At 54.8% G+C, this 22,069-nt stretch overlaps 1 protein-coding gene and 3 pseudogenes across 1 annotated transcript; all 4 read right to left on the bottom strand.

The window, feature by feature from the left end:
- Positions 1-3,248: 3,248 nt before the first annotated feature.
- Positions 3,249-4,265, bottom strand: LOC128140726 (feather keratin Cos2-3-like; annotated as a pseudogene).
- A 4,593-nt stretch (positions 4,266-8,858) lies between these two features.
- Positions 8,859-10,006, bottom strand: LOC128140723 (feather keratin Cos2-3-like; annotated as a pseudogene).
- Positions 10,007-14,643: 4,637 nt separating this feature from the next.
- LOC128140721 (feather keratin Cos2-3-like) lies at positions 14,644-15,747 on the bottom strand (annotated as a pseudogene).
- Positions 15,748-20,340: 4,593 nt separating this feature from the next.
- LOC128140733 (feather keratin Cos2-3-like) lies at positions 20,341-21,053 on the bottom strand. The gene has a single exon (XM_052784937.1). The coding sequence runs from the start codon at positions 21,051-21,053 to the stop codon at positions 20,736-20,738; it is 318 nt and encodes a 105-aa protein (XP_052640897.1). The 3' UTR covers positions 20,341-20,735.
- Between the last annotated feature and the right edge of the window lie 1,016 nt (positions 21,054-22,069).

Below are 22,069 nucleotides of genomic sequence, written 5' to 3'. Positions count from 1 at the left end.
GCTGTCTCCTCTTCCCCATCACACTTGATGAAATTTCTACCCAGGGTCTACCTTCCTACTAACAGGCACCTTGGGCATTTGAAGTAGGCAATTAAGAATGAGGCAATCAAGAAACCAATGCACCCAGGAATTACCACACAGACGATGAGTTGCAACAGGAGTCAGCCATTTCATGGCAATGGTCAGTTCCAGCAAGCCAGAAATGTCAGTCGGAAGGCTGCCAGGTCCTCCCTGCTCTGGTGTACTACCCGCACCTCAGCCCAGGCATGGTCCGACCTTCCTCTGGGGTAAATGGGTTCTGTCAGTCAGCCACAGGGGCTGGTTTTGTCCCTCTGACAGCAACAGAAATCACAGATTTAACCCACCACAGCTTTGTTCCTTCACTCTTGTCTGGGCAGCCGATTCCTTCTGGTCACGTACTGGGCCACGGTAAAGGAGAACAAGTCGCTGGTAACTGATCTCATTCCCCTGGGCTTCCCAGACCTCTCACGGTGGGCACATGGCCCCACGTGCCATTATCTTCTCCATGTACCTTCTAACTCTGGTGGAGAATGGCCTCCTCATTGTCACTGCGTGGACCAATCAGCACCTGCAGACCCTGATGCATTTCTTCTCCCTCATCAGGTTTCCTTTGTGGAGATCTGGTACACCATAACTGTTGTGTCAGAAATGATGAAGACTTTCCTTGTCACCAGGAAAATCATTTGTGTTGCCTGCTGGCTGGCACAGTCATTTTTCCCCTTCCTCCTGGCTATCACCGAGTTCATGATCCTCTCGGTGATGTCCTTTAATTGTGATGTCACCATACGCAAACTGCTCCAGTATACCACTCATGAAAAAGAAAATCTGCTTCCTGCAAGCCCTGGTAGCATGGACATGGGGTTTGTGGTCATCTTCACCCAGGTGGCTCTCCTGCTGAATGGCCATTCTGCAACAAGAAAGCCACCGCTGGGATCCAAGTCCCCTGATTCGGCCTCTGCTGATCCAGATCCAGCACCCGCCGCCGCCCCCTTGTACATGTTAAAGATGACCGAAGCGCTGGAGAACCTGTCCTGTGAGGAAAGACTGAAGGAGTTATGTCCTTTCTCCCTGGGGAACAGAAGGCTTGGGGGGAACCTCATCACGGTATTCCAGTGGCTACAAAGAGGACGGAGGCTCTCTCATCACAAGGAGTCACAAGGAGAAGACAAGGGCCAATGAGTACAAGTTACACTGGGAGAGGGTTCATCTTGACATAAGAAATACATTTTTTTACAGTAAGAACAATCATTCACTGGAACGACCTCCCCAGGGATGTGGTAGAGTTCCCACCCCTGGAATTTTTCAAGATGCGCTTGGACAGGGTTGTAGATGATCTCATCTAGGCTCCCGTTCCCATGAAACGTTGGACCAGATGATCTTTCAAGGTCCTTTCCAGCCTGGACTATTCTATGATTCTATGATCCTCTCAGTGATGTCTTTCAATCGTGATGTCACTGTATGCAAACGGCTCCACTGCACCACTGTCAAGACAAAGAAAATCCACATTCCAAAAGAGTTTATTGCAATTGAGACTAACATTTTTTTTGCAGAGAAAATGGGATGCTGCATGGCTCATGTCCTCTTCATTTCCTAGACTTGTTCACCTAGTGAGGCATACACTGCAGGCAGGGAATAGCAAAGAGGGACACGAACATTTGAACTTCTTCTCTGGAAGGCTTTTGTCACAATCAAGAGAAATGAGAACCCCCAAAGAGTGAGTCAGCAGGTCCACATTAGACTTCTGTCTAAGGCGGCAGATACCTATACCCAGAGGAGTGTACTGATTATCTAGGTCTTCTAGGTGAAAGCTCTGTTGTGTGTTGAAGGGCTCCATCCGGGGGTCCACTGCATGGGGCCAGGGCAGAGCAGGGCCTTGGACCCATGCTGGGGCTGTGCCTTCCTGGGCGTAGTACTAGTACTCTTCCTCCCCATGTAACTGCCCAGACTGGTCCTGTTCCCTGCAGAGCCTGGCATGGGGAGAGGTGTCCTACTGTGAGGGCACAGCCCTGCCCTTCGGTGTGTCCATGTGGTTCCCAGTGGTGTGCAGGGTCTGCTGGAGGACAGATCTCCAACGGCCAGGGACTGCAGGGCTAGCAAGACCCTGCCTGCAAGTGAGGAGCAGTGGTGGTGTGAGCAGAGCTCGGGCTGGCCCTGCCTCAGAGTAGCTGGGGAGCCAGGGAAGCTGAGTACGGGCAGGGTCATCCCTAGCGTTTGTGCTGTGCTTGGGTTGGTGCCTGTCCTGTACCGCTGAAGGTGCCCAGTGCCCAATGAGCTGGACAAAAATGCTGTCTCTGCCCTGAACTGTGGGCAGGAGGAGCATGAGGGGAACCTCACGTGGTCCATGGGGCGCTGTGTGCCTGAGACATTCTTTTGAGCCCAGCATTGTCTTCAGGAGTTCCTTTTCTGCACCCAGGAGACCACGGATACCCAAGGGACACCAGGATATAGAGCATTGGCTGGGGCTAAAAGGCCAGGGTCCAAAAAGAAAATTTCAAGTGTAATTGAAAAGCATACCTAAACGTTGGCATTAATAGCGAAGCCACAAATCCCTTGCACAAACTCAGGGAAGACGGGCACCTGAAACAAGCCATGAGAAGGCAGGGGGCCACTGGACTGCGGAGAGCGCAAGTAGCTGTGGGGCTGCTCTGTGCGCTGCTGCCATCTGCCCAGTCACCCGCTGCCTGTAAATGGTGGGGTGGTGGCCAGAAAGTGGATCTTTGGGCACTGGGTGCTCTCCTGGAGCCCCAGTGGCCCATGGGGCTGTTGGGTTCACAGGGAGTGGGGACTCCATTGTGCAGCCTCAGTGCGGCTGGTCCCGATCCTAACTTGTGAATTACCTCAGCCCTGCATGTCTGGAGAGCAGCTGGGCCCTGCCAGGTGCTGAAGGACTGTAAGAGGTACCTGTCTCATCTGCCTGTGCCCATGTGTGCTGGCCATGGACCTAGATCAAGTAATGGAGGGGAGGGGAAGGCGGAGATGAGGCTGTGGGCTGCCCGCAGGCATTCTTGTCTCCCCATCCCCACTCCTGCCATCCTTGGGAGCAATCCTCTCGCTGATGGCCATTGGCTGTGGAGTAGCTAGGGATGTCTTCGTCAGCTGCAAGGGAAAGGGCACAAAACAAAAGCCACTGCAGGGAATCCCACCCTCCCCTTCCTCCATCTTTTCCCTGAGCAGACTGGAAGAGTTGCCTCAGAAGGAAGGAGGACTCGGAGGCCCGGGCTGGGATGCAGCACAACTTTAATGAGTCTAAAGAAGAAAAGGAGGTGGCTCACAGGGAGCACCAGGGGCAGCCACTAAGATGCAGTGGAGCTCCTGCAGGGTGTCCGTCTGCCTGCCCTGCAGAGGGATGCAGGCCCCGCTAGGCTGGCATTGGGAGGCACCGACAGCAAAAGAAAGAGACAGAGAAGAGACTGGAAGAAGGAAACAATGCCCCGAAGCTCTTCTGGCGAGCACCACGTTATTGAGGTTCTTGCCCGAGGACGTTGCCAGCAGCTTTAGCAGGGTTGACATCTGCTGCCACAGTAGCGGCTGGTGATGCAGGAGAGGTCACAGCAGCCGGAGTTGATGGGGACTCCGTTACTGCTGAGGATGCTGCCAACAGCAGCGGAGGTGGAGGAGCCCACAACGGTGTTCTGTGGGAACGAGCTGAGGATGGGGCCAGGAAGAACCACCACCACAGGGGAGGGCTCGATGATGACAGTGGAGTTCTGGCACTGCCTGACACAGGGCTCGTTGCAGCTGTTGGCCAGCGGGGTTGGGCCGCAGGGCCGGCAGGGCTGGCACTGGTCGTAGCAGGACATGTCTCTGGGCAAGAAGTGCACCTGGGAGACGGGGGAGGGGAAGCAGAGCACGGGGACACATGAGAAGCAGCACTGCACCCATCCACAGTGGAGCCAAGGCACCTCCTGGATCAGCATACGCTGCCCAGCTCCAAGGCCAGGAGCCACCTCAACTAAGTCCCAGCCTCTCTCTGCAGAAGACCTTCTCTCCCCTTCCCTCTGCCATGAGAAGCAGCTCCCAGCCCTGGGCTAGGACAGCCCATAGCAGCTGAGACATACATGGAGGAAAGACCTGATCTTGAAGGAGGACGAGAAAAGGCTCCGCACTTACCTGGTTCCCAAGGAGAAGGAGGCGAGAGAAGTGGATGAGAGAGCAGAGAGTCGGGCTGCCTTTTATAGCAGTCCTGCACTGCCTCAGGCCCGGAGGCACCCTTTGTGGAAGTAATAATTTTCTGACAAGCTCATGTCAAATGCAAACCATCCCAGCTAATGGTATGGGCTGTGTCCTGGTTTCCTGCACTGCTGCCTTTTCATTTCCTGGCTTATGCCACATGCTTTCCCATATGAAGGCTTCTGTAAGTGCTGGCATGAGAGGCCCAAGGATTTCTGGGGCAGACAGACGTCAGTGCAGGCAGAAGACTCAGCTCAAGTGCTGGAGGGGTCCTGAGCTTGCAGGTGATGTACACCTGGGGGTCATTCCTGTGGGCTTGTTTGTGGCAAAGTTGTCAGGAAATGGGCAGCACGCTCATGCTTCTCGTCCGCACGCCCAAGGGCTCTCATGTGGGAGGACGTGCCGCATCCTTTTCTCTTGCTTCCCCCACCTCTCGCTGGTGGTCGCTCATTGTTGCACGCAGGTGGGCTTCTGCTGGGAGTGTCTGACCCCATTGCAACAGTAACAGTGCTCTCAGGACAATTTTGCTGGGCTCATTTGCCTCATCCCCTCCCTGTGCAGACCCTGCAGGTCGTCAGGCAACGCCAGGAGGGTGTCTGGGGCCTGGTGCTTCCCCGGGGTACTTGAGTCCTATCCTGCCAGTGTGGTCCTGAGCATCTCCTCAGCAGAGTCCCCAGTTGATGATGTGCTTTATGTGAGCGTACAGACTTTTGATGGTTCCAGGCAGGCATGCCTGAGCACACGTGCATCCTCCATCTTAGTCTGCCTTGCCTCCGATCCAGCTTAGAGGTAGTTTTAACTGAGGTCTACCCGCTCCCCTTCGTTGACCTTGCTCAGATCATTGCCAGATGTTGCTGCTGGGAGGCTTCAGCCACTGCCACCTCCTCTTCCCACGGGAGCAGCTTTCAAGCTTAAGTCCTAGTGCTCGGCCCCAACCTGAGTTACAGCTCCAGCTGTGACACATCTGTGCTTGTATCGGGCCATGGACCACACTGATCTCACTCTGGACCCTGACATGCTGGTGACTTCCCAGCTTCGCCTGAGACCTGCCTCGCCTCTGTGAACACACCTGGTGATTGCTGGACATTGCTGAACCCTGACGACTATCATGCTGACCTGGACTCACGGACTCACTGACTTGCTTTCCCAGCCTGACCCCAGACACATGTAAGACAAGAGCCTGAGCCAGAACACGAGCAGGACAACCTCAAAGTCTGCGCACACTTGCAGACCCATGATCTTATCGGGGTTTTGGAGAAAAGCTGGGATAGCTCTCATGTCTGGAGTGTGCAGTGGCTGCGCAAAACAGAAGGCAAAACTGCAACCCTGCACACCGTCAGAGCAGGTTTCTGTCCCCTCAGGGACCTGCCAGGCAGAATGCTTTGGGAAAGTGCCATGGGGTTTCAAAGAGGTGCAGGGAGCATGTGAAACACAGCAGTGAAGATCTGATGATAATAAAAATAAGGCAACCACCATAACTAGTTCCATGCACGCCGCTTGATAAAGGCATTCAGAAAGATTTACCAGGCACATTAGATGGCTGTGTTTTTGGAGCATGTCTTTCCAAATCGTAAAGCGTGACCAGCAATAGCGTTTTTCTTGAGGTTATTCACAGTTACTTCTGTCCCTTACTGAAGCCTGGAATGGTTCTCTTCTGTTGAAATTCCTATCCACCTAGTTGTGCTTCACTCTCTGCTGGACCCACTCTATCTATTGGGTTTATGTGGCAAGGGTTCAGTAGCTGGGGGCCAAGGTTGCAAGGGTGGCCTCTGTGGGAAGAGTCCAGCAGCTACACCCATGTCTGACAGAGTCAGATCCAATTGGCTCCAAAAGGGACTCACTGCTGCCCAATGCTGAGCCCAGTAGCAACGCCAGTGGTGCCTCCGTGAAAACCTATTTAAGGAAGGGCAAAACACTGCACAGGAAGCGAGGAATGGAGAAAAGGAAATTGTGAGAAACAATCCTGTAAACACCAAGGCCAGAGAGGAGGGAGGAGGAGGAGGTGCTCCAGGCAATGGTGCAGAGATTCCCAGGCAGCCCGAGGGAAAGACCATGGTGGAGCAGATACCCCCATGGAGGATGCCTCGCCAGACCAGGTGGATATCCTGGGCAGGAACTGTGGTCCGTGCAGAGCCCATGCTGAAGCAGGCTCCTGGCAGGAACTGTGGCCCCTGGAGGACCCACGCTGAAGCAGTCTTATCCAGAAGGACAGCAGCCCGTAGACACAATCCACGCTGCAGCCAGTCTTGAAATACTGCAGCCTATGGGAAGGACTCATGCTGGAGCAGAAGAAAACGTGAGGAGGAAACAGCAGCAGAAAGGAACAGTTGTGTACTGACCACAGTGCCCCGTTCTGCATCCCACTGTGGTGCTCAAGGGTGGAGGAAGTAGAAGAGCTGTGAATGAAGGAGGGAAGTTGAGGCTGTGAAAAAGAGGTGGGGATGGGATAAAGGCGTTTCAAGGGGTTTTCTTGCTGTTTCTCACCATCCTGCTGTACTTTTAATCGGCAATAAGGTAAATGAATCTTCCCCAAGTCAAGCCTGGTTTTGCCTGTGATGGTGATCGGTAAGTAATCCCTCTGCCTTTATCTCGACCTGTGACCTTTTTCACCTTACTTTCTCCTCCTGTCCTGTTGAGGAGGGAGAGTGAGAAAGCAGCTGGGTGGGTGTCTGGAAGCCAGCCAAGGTCTTTTTAGTTTCACACCAGTTATGGCAATTAGAGGTGCCATGACTCTTTGTCATTCACATGCTTTTTCTTCTCCTTGAATCTGTGCCATCAGGAGCAGTCTCTTTCTCCTGCTGTTGTTGCCCTCAGAGGACGCTGGGCAATGCTGTCAGCTGGCCTTTGTGCTTGTGTACCTGGGAACTAGGGACAGGTTTACAGCTTTTCTTTCCCCAACCGTCCATCCCTCATTGCCTCTCTTTTCCGGCCCATCCACTCTCAGTGTTTCACAGATAGGTCAGTGCAGAAGATCTCAGCTGTCTTTGTAGTCCCAAATTTCTGAGGTTCAAGCACCAAAGGCTGTTCCCCATGAGCTCTAGGCTTCAGGAGAGGAGGAAGCTAGGACGTGGGGCAGAGTACAGTTCTCATCTCTCAGCATCCAGGCAGGAGGCCCTTCTGTGCAAGGCGGGGCTCTGCGGGTAGGGCCCTCAGTTCTCCCTGGTGTTACGGATGCACGACTAACCAAATCCAACAGGTGTTAAAACTCAGATTTATTCTTCAGCAAAAGTTAGTTAGAAGTCCGATAACATTCTATAAAATCACAGGCTCAATGATATAAAGAGAATTAATACTACACGGCCGACTTAAGAATCCCCAAGATTTAAAGTGATGGCTCAAAACGCGCGTATCACTCACCTAAAAGCTGAGGGCTCTCTCCCTCGAGGAGTTACCTCGGGTGGTGCCCTGGCCCGAGGGGGAGTCCCCGACTGCAGACCCGCTGCTCCGAGGAGGACTGCCAACGTGTCCTCCTGCGGGACCCTGTTTATACCCCTGTCGAATCTGACCTGTGGTCATTTAATTCTATTGGCCAGGAGGGTCACCTTGGTGTACCTGGCGCATCTCAATTGGCCAGTTCAAATTTCAACCTGCAGCCTCCAGGGTTTCCTTCCCCTTCTCGCTTCCTGGAGAAGTTTTGTTTCCTGCTGGCAGGATGGGGGGGGGTGGGATGTACTGCCACACCTGGTCACCCCTATTTCCACTATGCACCCAGAGATCTGCAAATGAAGACGCTGTTTCTGTGAGGGTCTGGGCTTAGTGGCCTGAGGGAAAAGGAGAAGGTGGTGAGAGAGCTTCTGCCGCGGAACTGTTCTTTCCCCGCACCCCAGGATGGGATTGCCCTTGCCGTGAGCTGCAAAGAGGGAGCATGGGCTGTTCTGACCTGTGCTCTCTCTAGCGTATCATGGGAGGAACTGTCAGTCCCTCACCTGTGTCATCTTGCAGGCCCATGCAAAAGCCCTTTTTGTCCTGGAGCTGCTCCGTCGGATGGGAGTTGGGGATGTGCACTCTGCAAGACACCTCAGCCCTGCAAATCTGTGTAATGAACCCCTGGGGCTGCACGGGGCACTGTATGGGCGTGACGGAAGAACAGGCGACTTGCCCTAGCCGTCTTTGCCCTTGGATGCATGCCGTGGCCCTTCCTTCTGGAGGTGGGTGGGAAGGTGAGGAGGAGGAGGCTCTGGGCTCTCGCCAAGATGATTTCTCCTACCATCCCCTCCTTCCATCCTCACGGCCGTCTTCTGGCCGAGCCTTCTCCCCCAGCAGAGCTCCATCCAGAGCAAGAGGAGCTGCCTGGAGTGCTTGTGGGGCTGCTGACCTCCCAGGGCCTCCTGCAGCACTGGGGTCCTCCCATGAAGACAGCACAAGTTGGGATCACCACCTGTAGGGCATGCTCGGAGGCCAAGGGGAATATTTCTGGGCAGAGATGCAGCAAGGGAAGGGCTGATGGTCACTGCCTGTGGAGTAGCCAGAGATGTTGTCCTCAGCGCCAAGGGACAGGGACTGAAGGAGGCCAACAGGCAGTGTGTCCTGCCCTCCCAGTCCTCTAGGAGTGAGGAAGGGTCCGCCTGCTCACCCATTTGTTCCCTCCCAGCATAGCTCCTTTCTCCCTGGACAGCTTTAGAGAGCATTCAGAGAGGAAAGGACCACACAGAGCCAGAGCGTGGGATGCAGCAGAGTTTAATGAGTCTAAAGAGGGAAACAAGATGTCTCTGAGAGGAGGCCACAGTGAAAGGATCGCCACAGGCGGCCAAGTGCCAGCAACCCCCAGAGGGAAAGGGGCAGGCAGGTCCCCCCAAGCTGCCTTTGGTGGGCCTCAAGGCTGAGGGGAGCAGAAAACAAGAAAGGAAAAGGAGGGAAAGGAGAGAGTGGAGGAAGGGAATGAGAGGCATTGGCCATGTTTTCGGAGAGCCCAGGCTGGCCTTTTCCAAAGGGCTGACACCCTTTGCAAGAGGAGTGGGGCATGCTAAGGCCCTCTCCAAGCAATGGTCACGATCTCCGTTGTTTGGTCTAGCATCATCTTCTGGGTTCCCGGGGCTCTTTGTCTGGGCTGTCACCAGTGGCTTTAGCAGGGGGAGCACCTTCTGCTGCCACAGTAGCGGCTGGTGATGCAGGAGAGGTCACAGCAGCCGGAGTTGATGGGGACTCCGTTACTGCTGAGGATGCTGCCAACAGCAGCGGAGGTGGAGGAGCCCACAACGGTGTTCTGTGGGAACGAGCTGAGGATGGGGCCAGGAAGAACCACCACCACAGGGGAGGGCTCGATGATGACGGTGGAGTTCTGGCACTGCCTGACACAGGGCTCGTTGCAGCTGTTGGCCAGCGGGGTTGGGCCGCAGGGCCGGCAGGGCTGGCACTGGTCGTAGCAGGACATGTCTCTGGGCAAGAAGTGCACCTGGGAGACGGGGGAGGGGAAGCAGAGCACGGGGACACATGAGAAGCAGCACTGCACCCATCCACAGTGGAGCCAAGGCACCTCCTGGATCAGCATACGCTGCCCAGCTCCAAGGCCAGGAGCCACCTCAACTAAGTCCCAGCCTCTCTCTGCAGAAGACCTTCTCTCCCCTTCCCTCTGCCATGAGAAGCAGCTCCCAGCCCTGGGCTAGGACAGCCCATAGCAGCTGAGACATACATGGAGGAAAGACCTGATCTTGAAGGAGGACGAGAAAAGGCTCCGCACTTACCTGGTTCCCAAGGAGAAGGAGGCGAGAGAAGTGGATGAGAGAGCAGAGAGTCGGGCTGCCTTTTATAGCAGTCCTGCACTGCCTCAGGCCCGGAGGCACCCTTTGTGGAAGTAATAATTTTCTGACAAGCTCATGTCAAATGCAAACCATCCCAGCTAATGGTATGGGCTGTGTCCTGGTTTCCTGCACTGCTGCCTTTTCATTTCCTGGCTTATGCCACATGCTTTCCCATATGAAGGCTTCTGTAAGTGCTGGCATGAGAGGCCCAAGGATTTCTGGGGCAGACAGACGTCAGTGCAGGCAGAAGACTCAGCTCAAGTGCTGGAGGGGTCCTGAGCTTGCAGGTGATGTACACCTGGGGGTCATTCCTGTGGGCTTGTTTGTGGCAAAGTTGTCAGGAAATGGGCAGCACGCTCATGCTTCTCGTCCGCACGCCCAAGGGCTCTCATGTGGGAGGACGTGCCGCATCCTTTTCTCTTGCTTCCCCCACCTCTCGCTGGTGGTCGCTCATTGTTGCACGCAGGTGGGCTTCTGCTGGGAGTGTCTGACCCCATTGCAACAGTAACAGTGCTCTCAGGACAATTTTGCTGGGCTCATTTGCCTCATCTCCTCCCTGTGCAGACCCTGCAGGTCGTCAGGCAATGCCAGGAGGGTGTCTGGGGCCTGGTGCTTCCCCGGGGTACTTGAGTCCTATCCTGCCAGTGTGGTCCTGAGCATCTCCTCAGCAGAGTCCCCAGTTGATGATGTGCTTTATGTGAGCGTACAGACTTTTGATGGTTCCAGGCAGGCATGCCTGAGCACACGTGCATCCTCCATCTTAGTCTGCCTTGCCTCCGATCCAGCTTAGAGGTAGTTTTAACTGAGGTCTACCCGCTCCCCTTCGTTGACCTTGCTCAGATCATTGCCAGATGTTGCTGCTGGGAGGCTTCAGCCACTGCCACCTCCTATTCCCACGGGAGCAGCTTTCAAGCTTAAGTCCTAGTGCTCGGCCCCAACCTGAGTTACAGCTCCAGCTGTGACACATCTGTGCTTGTATCGGGCCATGGACCACACTGATCTCACTCTGGACCCTGACATGCTGGTGACTTCCCAGCTTCGCCTGAGACCTGCCTCGCCTCTGTGAACACACCTGGTGATTGCTGGACATTGCTGAACCCTGACGACTATCATGCTGACCTGGACTCACGGACTCACTGACTTGCCTTCCCAGCCTGACCCCAGACACATGTAAGACAAGAGCCTGAGCCAGAACACGAGCAGGACAACCTCAAAGTCTGCGCACACTTGCAGACCCATGATCTTATCGGGGTTTTGGAGAAAAGCTGGGATAGCTCTCATGTCTGGAGTGTGCAGTGGCTGCGCAAAACAGAAGGCAAAACTGCAACCCTGCACACCGTCAGAGCAGGTTTCTGTCCCCTCAGGGACCTGCCAGGCAGAATGCTTTGGGAAAGTGCCATGGGGTTTCAAAGAGGTGCAGGGAGCATGTGAAACACAGCAGTGAAGATCTGATGATAATAAAAATAAGGCAACCACCATAACTAGTTCCATGCACGCCGCTTGATAAAGGCATTCAGAAAGATTTACCAGGCACATTAGATGGCTGTGTTTTTGGAGCATGTCTTTCCAAATCGTAAAGCGTGACCAGCAATAGCGTTTTTCTTGAGGTTATTCACAGTTACTTCTGTCCCTTACTGAAGCCTGGAATGGTTCTCTTCTGTTGAAATTCCTATCCACCTAGTTGTGCTTCACTCTCTGCTGGACCCACTCTATCTATTGGGTTTATGTGGCAAGGGTTCAGTAGCTGGGGGCCAAGGTTGCAAGGGTGGCCTCTGTGGGAAGAGTCCAGCAGCTACACCCATGTCTGACAGAGTCAGATCCAATTGGCTCCAAAAGGGACTCACTGCTGCCCAATGCTGAGCCCAGTAGCAACGCCGGTGGTGCCTCCGTGAAAACCTATTTAAGGAAGGGCAAAACACTGCACAGGAAGCGAGGAATGGAGAAAAGGAAATTGTGAGAAACAATCCTGTAAACACCAAGGCCAGAGAGGAGGGAGGAGGAGGAGGTGCTCCAGGCAATGGTGCAGAGATTCCCAGGCAGCCCGAGGGAAAGACCATGGTGGAGCAGATACCCCCATGGAGGATGCCTCGCCAGACCAGGTGGATATCCTGGGCAGGAACTGTGGTCCGTGCAGAGCCCATGCTGAAGCAGGCTCCTGGCAGGAACTGTGGCCCCTGGAGGACCCACGCTGAAGCAGTCTTATCCAGAAGGACAGCAGCCCGTAGACACAATCCACGCTGCAGCCAGTCTTGAAATACTGCAGCCTATGGGAAGGACTCATGCTGGAGCAGAAGAAAACGTGAGGAGGAAACAGCAGCAGAAAGGAACAGTTGTGTACTGACCACAGTGCCCCGTTCTGCATCCCACTGTGGTGCTCAAGGGTGGAGGAAGTAGAAGAGCTGTGAATGAAGGAGGGAAGTTGAGGCTGTGAAAAAGAGGTGGGGATGGGATAAAGGCGTTTCAAGGGGTTTTCTTGCTGTTTCTCACCATCCTGCTGTACTTTTAATCGGCAATAAGGTAAATGAATCTTCCCCAAGTCAAGCCTGGTTTTGCCTGTGATGGTGATCGGTAAGTAATCCCTCTGCCTTTATCTCGACCTGTGACCTTTTTCACCTTACTTTCTCCTCCTGTCCTGTTGAGGAGGGAGAGTGAGAAAGCAGCTGGGTGGGTGTCTGGAAGCCAGCCAAGGTCTTTTTAGTTTCACACCAGTTATGGCAATTAGAGGTGCCATGACTCTTTGTCATTCACATGCTTTTTCTTCTCCTTGAATCTGTGCCATCAGGAGCAGTCTCTTTCTCCTGCTGTTGTTGCCCTCAGAGGACGCTGGGCAATGCTGTCAGCTGGCCTTTGTGCTTGTGTACCTGGGAACTAGGGACAGGTTTACAGCTTTTCTTTCCCCAACCGTCCATCCCTCATTGCCTCTCTTTTCCGGCCCATCCACTCTCAGTGTTTCACAGATAGGTCAGTGCAGAAGATCTCAGCTGTCTTTGTAGTCCCAAATTTCTGAGGTTCAAGCACCAAAGGCTGTTCCCCATGAGCTCTAGGCTTCAGGAGAGGAGGAAGCTAGGACGTGGGGCAGAGTACAGTTCTCATCTCTCAGCATCCAGGCAGGAGGCCCTTCTGTGCAAGGCGGGGCTCTGCGGGTAGGGCCCTCAGTTCTCCCTGGTGTTACGGATGCACGACTAACCAAATCCAACAGGTGTTAAAACTCAGATTTATTCTTCAGCAAAAGTTAGTTAGAAGTCCGATAACATTCTATAAAATCACAGGCTCAATGATATAAAGAGAATTAATACTACACGGCCGACTTAAGAATCCCCAAGATTTAAAGTGATGGCTCAAAACGCGCGTATCACTCACCTAAAAGCTGAGGGCTCTCTCCCTCGAGGAGTTACCTCGGGTGGTGCCCTGGCCCGAGGGGGAGTCCCCGACTGCAGACCCGCTGCTCCGAGGAGGACTGCCAACGTGTCCTCCTGCGGGACCCTGTTTATACCCCTGTCGAATCTGACCTGTGGTCATTTAATTCTATTGGCCAGGAGGGTCACCTTGGTGTACCTGGCGCATCTCAATTGGCCAGTTCAAATTTCAACCTGCAGCCTCCAGGGTTTCCTTCCCCTTCTCGCTTCCTGGAGAAGTTTTGTTTCCTGCTGGCAGGATGGGGGGGGGTGGGATGTACTGCCACACCTGGTCACCCCTATTTCCACTATGCACCCAGAGATCTGCAAATGAAGACGCTGTTTCTGTGAGGGTCTGGGCTTAGTGGCCTGAGGGAAAAGGAGAAGGTGGTGAGAGAGCTTCTGCCGCGGAACTGTTCTTTCCCCGCACCCCAGGATGGGATTGCCCTTGCCGTGAGCTGCAAAGAGGGAGCATGGGCTGTTCTGACCTGTGCTCTCTCTAGCGTATCATGGGAGGAACTGTCAGTCCCTCACCTGTGTCATCTTGCAGGCCCATGCAAAAGCCCTTTTTGTCCTGGAGCTGCTCCGTCGGATGGGAGTTGGGGATGTGCACTCTGCAAGACACCTCAGCCCTGCAAATCTGTGTAATGAACCCCTGGGGCTGCACGGGGCACTGTATGGGCGTGACGGAAGAACAGGCGACTTGCCCTAGCCGTCTTTGCCCTTGGATGCATGCCGTGGCCCTTCCTTCTGGAGGTGGGTGGGAAGGTGAGGAGGAGGAGGCTCTGGGCTCTCGCCAAGATGATTTCTCCTACCATCCCCTCCTTCCATCCTCACGGCCGTCTTCTGGCCGAGCCTTCTCCCCCAGCAGAGCTCCATCCAGAGCAAGAGGAGCTGCCTGGAGTGCTTGTGGGGCTGCTGACCTCCCAGGGCCTCCTGCAGCACTGGGGTCCTCCCATGAAGACAGCACAAGTTGGGATCACCACCTGTAGGGCATGCTCGGAGGCCAAGGGGAATATTTCTGGGCAGAGATGCAGCAAGGGAAGGGCTGATGGTCACTGCCTGTGGAGTAGCCAGAGATGTTGTCCTCAGCGCCAAGGGACAGGGACTGAAGGAGGCCAACAGGCAGTGTGTCCTGCCCTCCCAGTCCTCTAGGAGTGAGGAAGGGTCCGCCTGCTCACCCATTTGTTCCCTCCCAGCATAGCTCCTTTCTCCCTGGACAGCTTTAGAGAGCATTCAGAGAGGAAAGGACCACACAGAGCCAGAGCGTGGGATGCAGTAGAGTTTAATGAGTCTAAAGAGGGAAACAAGATGTCTCTGAGAGGAGGCCACAGTGAAAGGATCGCCACAGGCGGCCAAGTGCCAGCAACCCCCAGAGGGAAAGGGGCAGGCAGGTCCCCCCAAGCTGCCTTTGGTGGGCCTCAAGGCTGAGGGGAGCAGAAAACAAGAAAGGAAAAGGAGGGAAAGGAGAGAGTGGAGGAAGGGAATGAGAGGCATTGGCCATGTTTTCGGAGAGCCCAGGCTGGCCTTTTCCAAAGGGCTGACACCCTTTGCAAGAGGAGTGGGGCATGCTAAGGCCCTCTCCAAGCAATGGTCACGATCTCCGTTGTTTGGTCTAGCATCATCTTCTGGGTTCCCGGGGCTCTTTGTCTGGGCTGTCACCAGTGGCTTTAGCAGGGGGAGCACCTTCTGCTGCCACAGTAGCGGCTGGTGATGCAGGAGAGGTCACAGCAGCCGGAGTTGATGGGGACTCCGTTACTGCTGAGGATGCTGCCAACAGCAGCGGAGGTGGAGGAGCCCACAACGGTGTTCTGTGGGAACGAGCTGAGGATGGGGCCAGGAAGAACCACCACCACAGGGGAGGGCTCGATGATGACGGTGGAGTTCTGGCACTGCCTGACACAGGGCTCGTTGCAGCTGTTGGCCAGCGGGGTTGGGCCGCAGGGCCGGCAGGGCTGGCACTGGTCGTAGCAGGACATGTCTCTGGGCAAGAAGTGCACCTGGGAGACGGGGGAGGGGAAGCAGAGCACGGGGACACATGAGAAGCAGCACTGCACCCATCCACAGTGGAGCCAAGGCACCTCCTGGATCAGCATACGCTGCCCAGCTCCAAGGCCAGGAGCCACCTCAACTAAGTCCCAGCCTCTCTCTGCAGAAGACCTTCTCTCCCCTTCTCTCTGCCATGAGAAGCAGCTCCCAGCCCTGGGCTAGGACAGCCCATAGCAGCTGAGACATACATGGAGGAAAGACCTGATCTTGAAGGAGGACGAGAAAAGGCTCCGCACTTACCTGGTTCCCAAGGAGAAGGAGGCGAGAGAAGTGGATGAGAGAGCAGAGAGTCGGGCTGCCTTTTATAGCAGTCCTGCACTGCCTCAGGCCCGGAGGCACCCTTTGTGGAAGTAATAATTTTCTGACAAGCTCATGTCAAATGCAAACCATCCCAGCTAATGGTATGGGCTGTGTCCTGGTTTCCTGCACTGCTGCCTTTTCATTTCCTGGCTTATGCCACATGCTTTCCCATATGAAGGCTTCTGTAAGTGCTGGCATGAGAGGCCCAAGGATTTCTGGGGCAGACAGACGTCAGTGCAGGCAGAAGACTCAGCTCAAGTGCTGGAGGGGTCCTGAGCTTGCAGGTGATGTACACCTGGGGGTCATTCCTGTGGGCTTGTTTGTGGCAAAGTTGTCAGGAAATGGGCAGCACGCTCATGCTTCTCGTCCGCACGCCCAAGGGCTCTCATGTGGGAGGACGTGCCGCATCCTTTTCTCTTGCTTCCCCCACCTCTCGCTGGTGGTCGCTCATTGTTGCACGCAGGTGGGCTTCTGCTGGGAGTGTCTGACCCCATTGCAACAGTAACAGTGCTCTCAGGACAATTTTGCTGGGCTCATTTGCCTCATCTCCTCCCTGTGCAGACCCTGCAGGTCGTCAGGCAATGCCAGGAGGGTGTCTGGGGCCTGGTGCTTCCCCGGGGTACTTGAGTCCTATCCTGCCAGTGTGGTCCTGAGCATCTCCTCAGCAGAGTCCCCAGTTGATGATGTGCTTTATGTGAGCGTACAGACTTTTGATGGTTCCAGGCAGGCATGCCTGAGCACACGTGCATCCTCCATCTTAGTCTGCCTTGCCTCCGATCCAGCTTAGAGGTAGTTTTAACTGAGGTCTACCCGCTCCCCTTCGTTGACCTTGCTCAGATCATTGCCAGATGTTGCTGCTGGGAGGCTTCAGCCACTGCCACCTCCTCTTCCCACGGGAGCAGCTTTCAAGCTTAAGTCCTAGTGCTCGGCCCCAACCTGAGTTACAGCTCCAGCTGTGACACATCTGTGCTTGTATCGGGCCATGGACCACACTGATCTCACTCTGGACCCTGACATGCTGGTGACTTCCCAGCTTCGCCTGAGACCTGCCTCGCCTCTGTGAACACACCTGGTGATTGCTGGACATTGCTGAACCCTGACGACTATCATGCTGACCTGGACTCACGGACTCACTGACTTGCCTTCCCAGCCTGACCCCAGACACATGTAAGACAAGAGCCTGAGCCAGAACACGAGCAGGACAACCTCAAAGTCTGCGCACACTTGCAGACCCATGATCTTATCGGGGTTTTGGAGAAAAGCTGGGATAGCTCTCATGTCTGGAGTGTGCAGTGGCTGCGCAAAACAGAAGGCAAAACTGCAACCCTGCACACCGTCAGAGCAGGTTTCTGTCCCCTCAGGGACCTGCCAGGCAGAATGCTTTGGGAAAGTGCCATGGGGTTTCAAAGAGGTGCAGGGAGCATGTGAAACACAGCAGTGAAGATCTGATGATAATAAAAATAAGGCAACCACCATAACTAGTTCCATGCACGCCGCTTGATAAAGGCATTCAGAAAGATTTACCAGGCACATTAGATGGCTGTGTTTTTGGAGCATGTCTTTCCAAATCGTAAAGCGTGACCAGCAATAGCGTTTTTCTTGAGGTTATTCACAGTTACTTCTGTCCCTTACTGAAGCCTGGAATGGTTCTCTTCTGTTGAAATTCCTATCCACCTAGTTGTGCTTCACTCTCTGCTGGACCCACTCTATCTATTGGGTTTATGTGGCAAGGGTTCAGTAGCTGGGGGCCAAGGTTGCAAGGGTGGCCTCTGTGGGAAGAGTCCAGCAGCTACACCCATGTCTGACAGAGTCAGATCCAATTGGCTCCAAAAGGGACTCACTGCTGCCCAATGCTGAGCCCAGTAGCAACGCCGGTGGTGCCTCCGTGAAAACCTATTTAAGGAAGGGCAAAACACTGCACAGGAAGCGAGGAATGGAGAAAAGGAAATTGTGAGAAACAATCCTGTAAACACCAAGGCCAGAGAGGAGGGAGGAGGAGGAGGTGCTCCAGGCAATGGTGCAGAGATTCCCAGGCAGCCCGAGGGAAAGACCATGGTGGAGCAGATACCCCCATGGAGGATGCCTCGCCAGACCAGGTGGATATCCTGGGCAGGAACTGTGGTCCGTGCAGAGCCCATGCTGAAGCAGGCTCCTGGCAGGAACTGTGGCCCCTGGAGGACCCACGCTGAAGCAGTCTTATCCAGAAGGACAGCAGCCCGTAGACACAATCCACGCTGCAGCCAGTCTTGAAATACTGCAGCCTATGGGAAGGACTCATGCTGGAGCAGAAGAAAACGTGAGGAGGAAACAGCAGCAGAAAGGAACAGTTGTGTACTGACCACAGTGCCCCGTTCTGCATCCCACTGTGGTGCTCAAGGGTGGAGGAAGTAGAAGAGCTGTGAATGAAGGAGGGAAGTTGAGGCTGTGAAAAAGAGGTGGGGATGGGATAAAGGCGTTTCAAGGGGTTTTCTTGCTGTTTCTCACCATCCTGCTGTACTTTTAATCGGCAATAAGGTAAATGAATCTTCCCCAAGTCAAGCCTGGTTTTGCCTGTGATGGTGATCGGTAAGTAATCCCTCTGCCTTTATCTCGACCTGTGACCTTTTTCACCTTACTTTCTCCTCCTGTCCTGTTGAGGAGGGAGAGTGAGAAAGCAGCTGGGTGGGTGTCTGGAAGCCAGCCAAGGTCTTTTTAGTTTCACACCAGTTATGGCAATTAGAGGTGCCATGACTCTTTGTCATTCACATGCTTTTTCTTCTCCTTGAATCTGTGCCATCAGGAGCAGTCTCTTTCTCCCGCTGTTGTTGCCCTCAGAGGACGCTGGGCAATGCTGTCAGCTGGCCTTTGTGCTTGTGTACCTGGGAACTAGGGACAGGTTTACAGCTTTTCTTTCCCCAACCGTCCATCCCTCATTGCCTCTCTTTTCCGGCCCATCCACTCTCAGTGTTTCACAGATAGGTCAGTGCAGAAGATCTCAGCTGTCTTTGTAGTCCCAAATTTCTGAGGTTCAAGCACCAAAGGCTGTTCCCCATGAGCTCTAGGCTTCAGGAGAGGAGGAAGCTAGGACGTGGGGCAGAGTACAGTTCTCATCTCTCAGCATCCAGGCAGGAGGCCCTTCTGTGCAAGGCGGGGCTCTGCGGGTAGGGCCCTCAGTTCTCCCTGGTGTTACGGATGCACGACTAACCAAATCCAACAGGTGTTAAAACTCAGATTTATTCTTCAGCAAAAGTTAGTTAGAAGTCCGATAACATTCTATAAAATCACAGGCTCAATGATATAAAGAGAATTAATACTACACGGCCGACTTAAGAATCCCCAAGATTTAAAGTGATGGCTCAAAACGCGCGTATCACTCACCTAAAAGCTGAGGGCTCTCTCCCTCGAGGAGTTACCTCGGGTGGTGCCCTGGCCCGAGGGGGAGTCCCCGACTGCAGACCCGCTGCTCCGAGGAGGACTGCCAACGTGTCCTCCTGCGGGACCCTGTTTATACCCCTGTCGAATCTGACCTGTGGTCATTTAATTCTATTGGCCAGGAGGGTCACCTTGGTGTACCTGGCGCATCTCAATTGGCCAGTTCAAATTTCAACCTGCAGCCTCCAGGGTTTCCTTCCCCTTCTCGCTTCCTGGAGAAGTTTTGTTTCCTGCTGGCAGGATGGGGGGGGGTGGGATGTACTGCCACACCTGGTCACCCCTATTTCCACTATGCACCCAGAGATCTGCAAATGAAGACGCTGTTTCTGTGAGGGTCTGGGCTTAGTGGCCTGAGGGAAAAGGAGAAGGTGGTGAGAGAGCTTCTGCCGCGGAACTGTTCTTTCCCCGCACCCCAGGATGGGATTGCCCTTGCCGTGAGCTGCAAAGAGGGAGCATGGGCTGTTCTGACCTGTGCTCTCTCTAGCGTATCATGGGAGGAACTGTCAGTCCCTCACCTGTGTCATCTTGCAGGCCCATGCAAAAGCCCTTTTTGTCCTGGAGCTGCTCCGTCGGATGGGAGTTGGGGATGTGCACTCTGCAAGACACCTCAGCCCTGCAAATCTGTGTAATGAACCCCTGGGGCTGCACGGGGCACTGTATGGGCGTGACGGAAGAACAGGCGACTTGCCCTAGCCGTCTTTGCCCTTGGATGCATGCCGTGGCCCTTCCTTCTGGAGGTGGGTGGGAAGGTGAGGAGGAGGAGGCTCTGGGCTCTCGCCAAGATGATTTCTCCTACCATCCCCTCCTTCCATCCTCACGGCCGTCTTCTGGCCGAGCCTTCTCCCCCAGCAGAGCTCCATCCAGAGCAAGAGGAGCTGCCTGGAGTGCTTGTGGGGCTGCTGACCTCCCAGGGCCTCCTGCAGCACTGGGGTCCTCCCATGAAGACAGCACAAGTTGGGATCACCACCTGTAGGGCATGCTCGGAGGCCAAGGGGAATATTTCTGGGCAGAGATGCAGCAAGGGAAGGGCTGATGGTCACTGCCTGTGGAGTAGCCAGAGATGTTGTCCTCAGCGCCAAGGGACAGGGACTGAAGGAGGCCAACAGGCAGTGTGTCCTGCCCTCCCAGTCCTCTAGGAGTGAGGAAGGGTCCGCCTGCTCACCCATTTGTTCCCTCCCAGCATAGCTCCTTTCTCCCTGGACAGCTTTAGAGAGCATTCAGAGAGGAAAGGACCACACAGAGCCAGAGCGTGGGATGCAGCAGAGTTTAATGAGTCTAAAGAGGGAAACAAGATGTCTCTGAGAGGAGGCCACAGTGAAAGGATCGCCACAGGCGGCCAAGTGCCAGCAACCCCCAGAGGGAAAGGGGCAGGCAGGTCCCCCCAAGCTGCCTTTGGTGGGCCTCAAGGCTGAGGGGAGCAGAAAACAAGAAAGGAAAAGGAGGGAAAGGAGAGAGTGGAGGAAGGGAATGAGAGGCATTGGCCATGTTTTCGGAGAGCCCAGGCTGGCCTTTTCCAAAGGGCTGACACCCTTTGCAAGAGGAGTGGGGCATGCTAAGGCCCTCTCCAAGCAATGGTCACGATCTCCGTTGTTTGGTCTAGCATCATCTTCTGGGTTCCCGGGGCTCTTTGTCTGGGCTGTCACCAGTGGCTTTAGCAGGGGGAGCACCTTCTGCTGCCACAGTAGCGGCTGGTGATGCAGGAGAGGTCACAGCAGCCGGAGTTGATGGGGACTCCGTTACTGCTGAGGATGCTGCCAACAGCAGCAGAGGTGGAGGAGCCCACGGCAGTGTTCTGCGGGAAGGAGCTGAGGATGGGGCCAGGAAGAATCACCACCACGGGAGAGGGCTCGATGACAACAGTGGAAGGCTGGCACTGCCTGACACAGGGCTCGTTGCAGCTGTTGGCCAGCGGGGTTGGGCCGCAGGGCTGGCAGGGCTGGCAGGGCTGGCACTTGTCGGAGCAGGACATGTCTCGGGGCTGGTGGTTCACCTGGGAGAGAGGCCAGGGAGGAAGCAGAGCACAGGGACACCTGAGGAACAGCCTGCAACCCCACCAAAAGGAAGCCAAGGCACCTGCTGGGTGGGGAGGTAGAGGCTGTGCAGGGGGGAACAAGGGCTTCTTTGCCTGAGCTCAGCCGAGTCCTTCGCATAGCAGGAAGGCCCAGCAATGCTCCTGCCTAGCCTGTAGTCAAAAAGCTACCTCAGCCCAGCCTCAGACTCTCTCCGTGACAGACCATCTCTCCTTTGCCCTCTCCACCGACCACGATCTCAGAGCCCTGACAATAAGACCAAGGAGCCGGTAGCAGTTGAGTTGTTCTTGAAGGCTCGATCTTTCTCTAGAGGAGGAGGAGGAGGAGGAGGAGGAGGGGAAAAGGGGGTTCCAACTCACCTGGTTCCTAAGGAGAAGGAGGTGACAGAAGTGGTTGAGAGAGCGACCAGTTGGGCTGGCTTTTATACTGGCCTCACACTGCCTCAGGGCCCAAAGGCAGTTCTGCATAAGCAACAATTTTCCTGCATGCTCCTAATGAACGGAAACATCCCAGGTAATGACATGGGATGTGCTGCTGTTTGCCTCTACGCTGCCTTTGTATTTCCCGGTTTATGTCATGCCCATTCCATCACGGAAGCTTCTTTTGAGTGCTGGGATGAGAAGTCCCAGGACTTCCAGGTCAAGGATGCATCACAGTGTGCAGGAGACAGGGACTAAGTGCCAGAAGAGTCCAGTGGAGGCAGGTGATGTCAGTCTGGGGCACTCTGGTGGGTTTTTTATGGTCCTGCTGACAGGGAGGGCCCTAGCTGCTCCCAGCCCTCCAATCCTTGGCTCGTCACCCAAGGGCTCCTGTCAGTACGTGCCCTGTGCTCTTTCCTTCCCACCCGGCTCAGTCCAACAGTCAGTGGCTGTTGTCTTCCCAGGCAGGCGTGCTGCACTTCAGGTTTTCAACTCTCTTTCACCTTAAGCTGCCCTCAGGAGGAAGTTGCCAACCT

Source organism: Harpia harpyja, chromosome 4, assembly GCF_026419915.1.
Source record: "Harpia harpyja isolate bHarHar1 chromosome 4, bHarHar1 primary haplotype, whole genome shotgun sequence".
NCBI lineage: Eukaryota > Metazoa > Chordata > Aves > Accipitriformes > Accipitridae > Harpia > Harpia harpyja.
The sequence above is the reverse complement of the archived record's forward strand: the minus strand, read 5'-3'. Positions and strand labels throughout refer to the sequence as shown.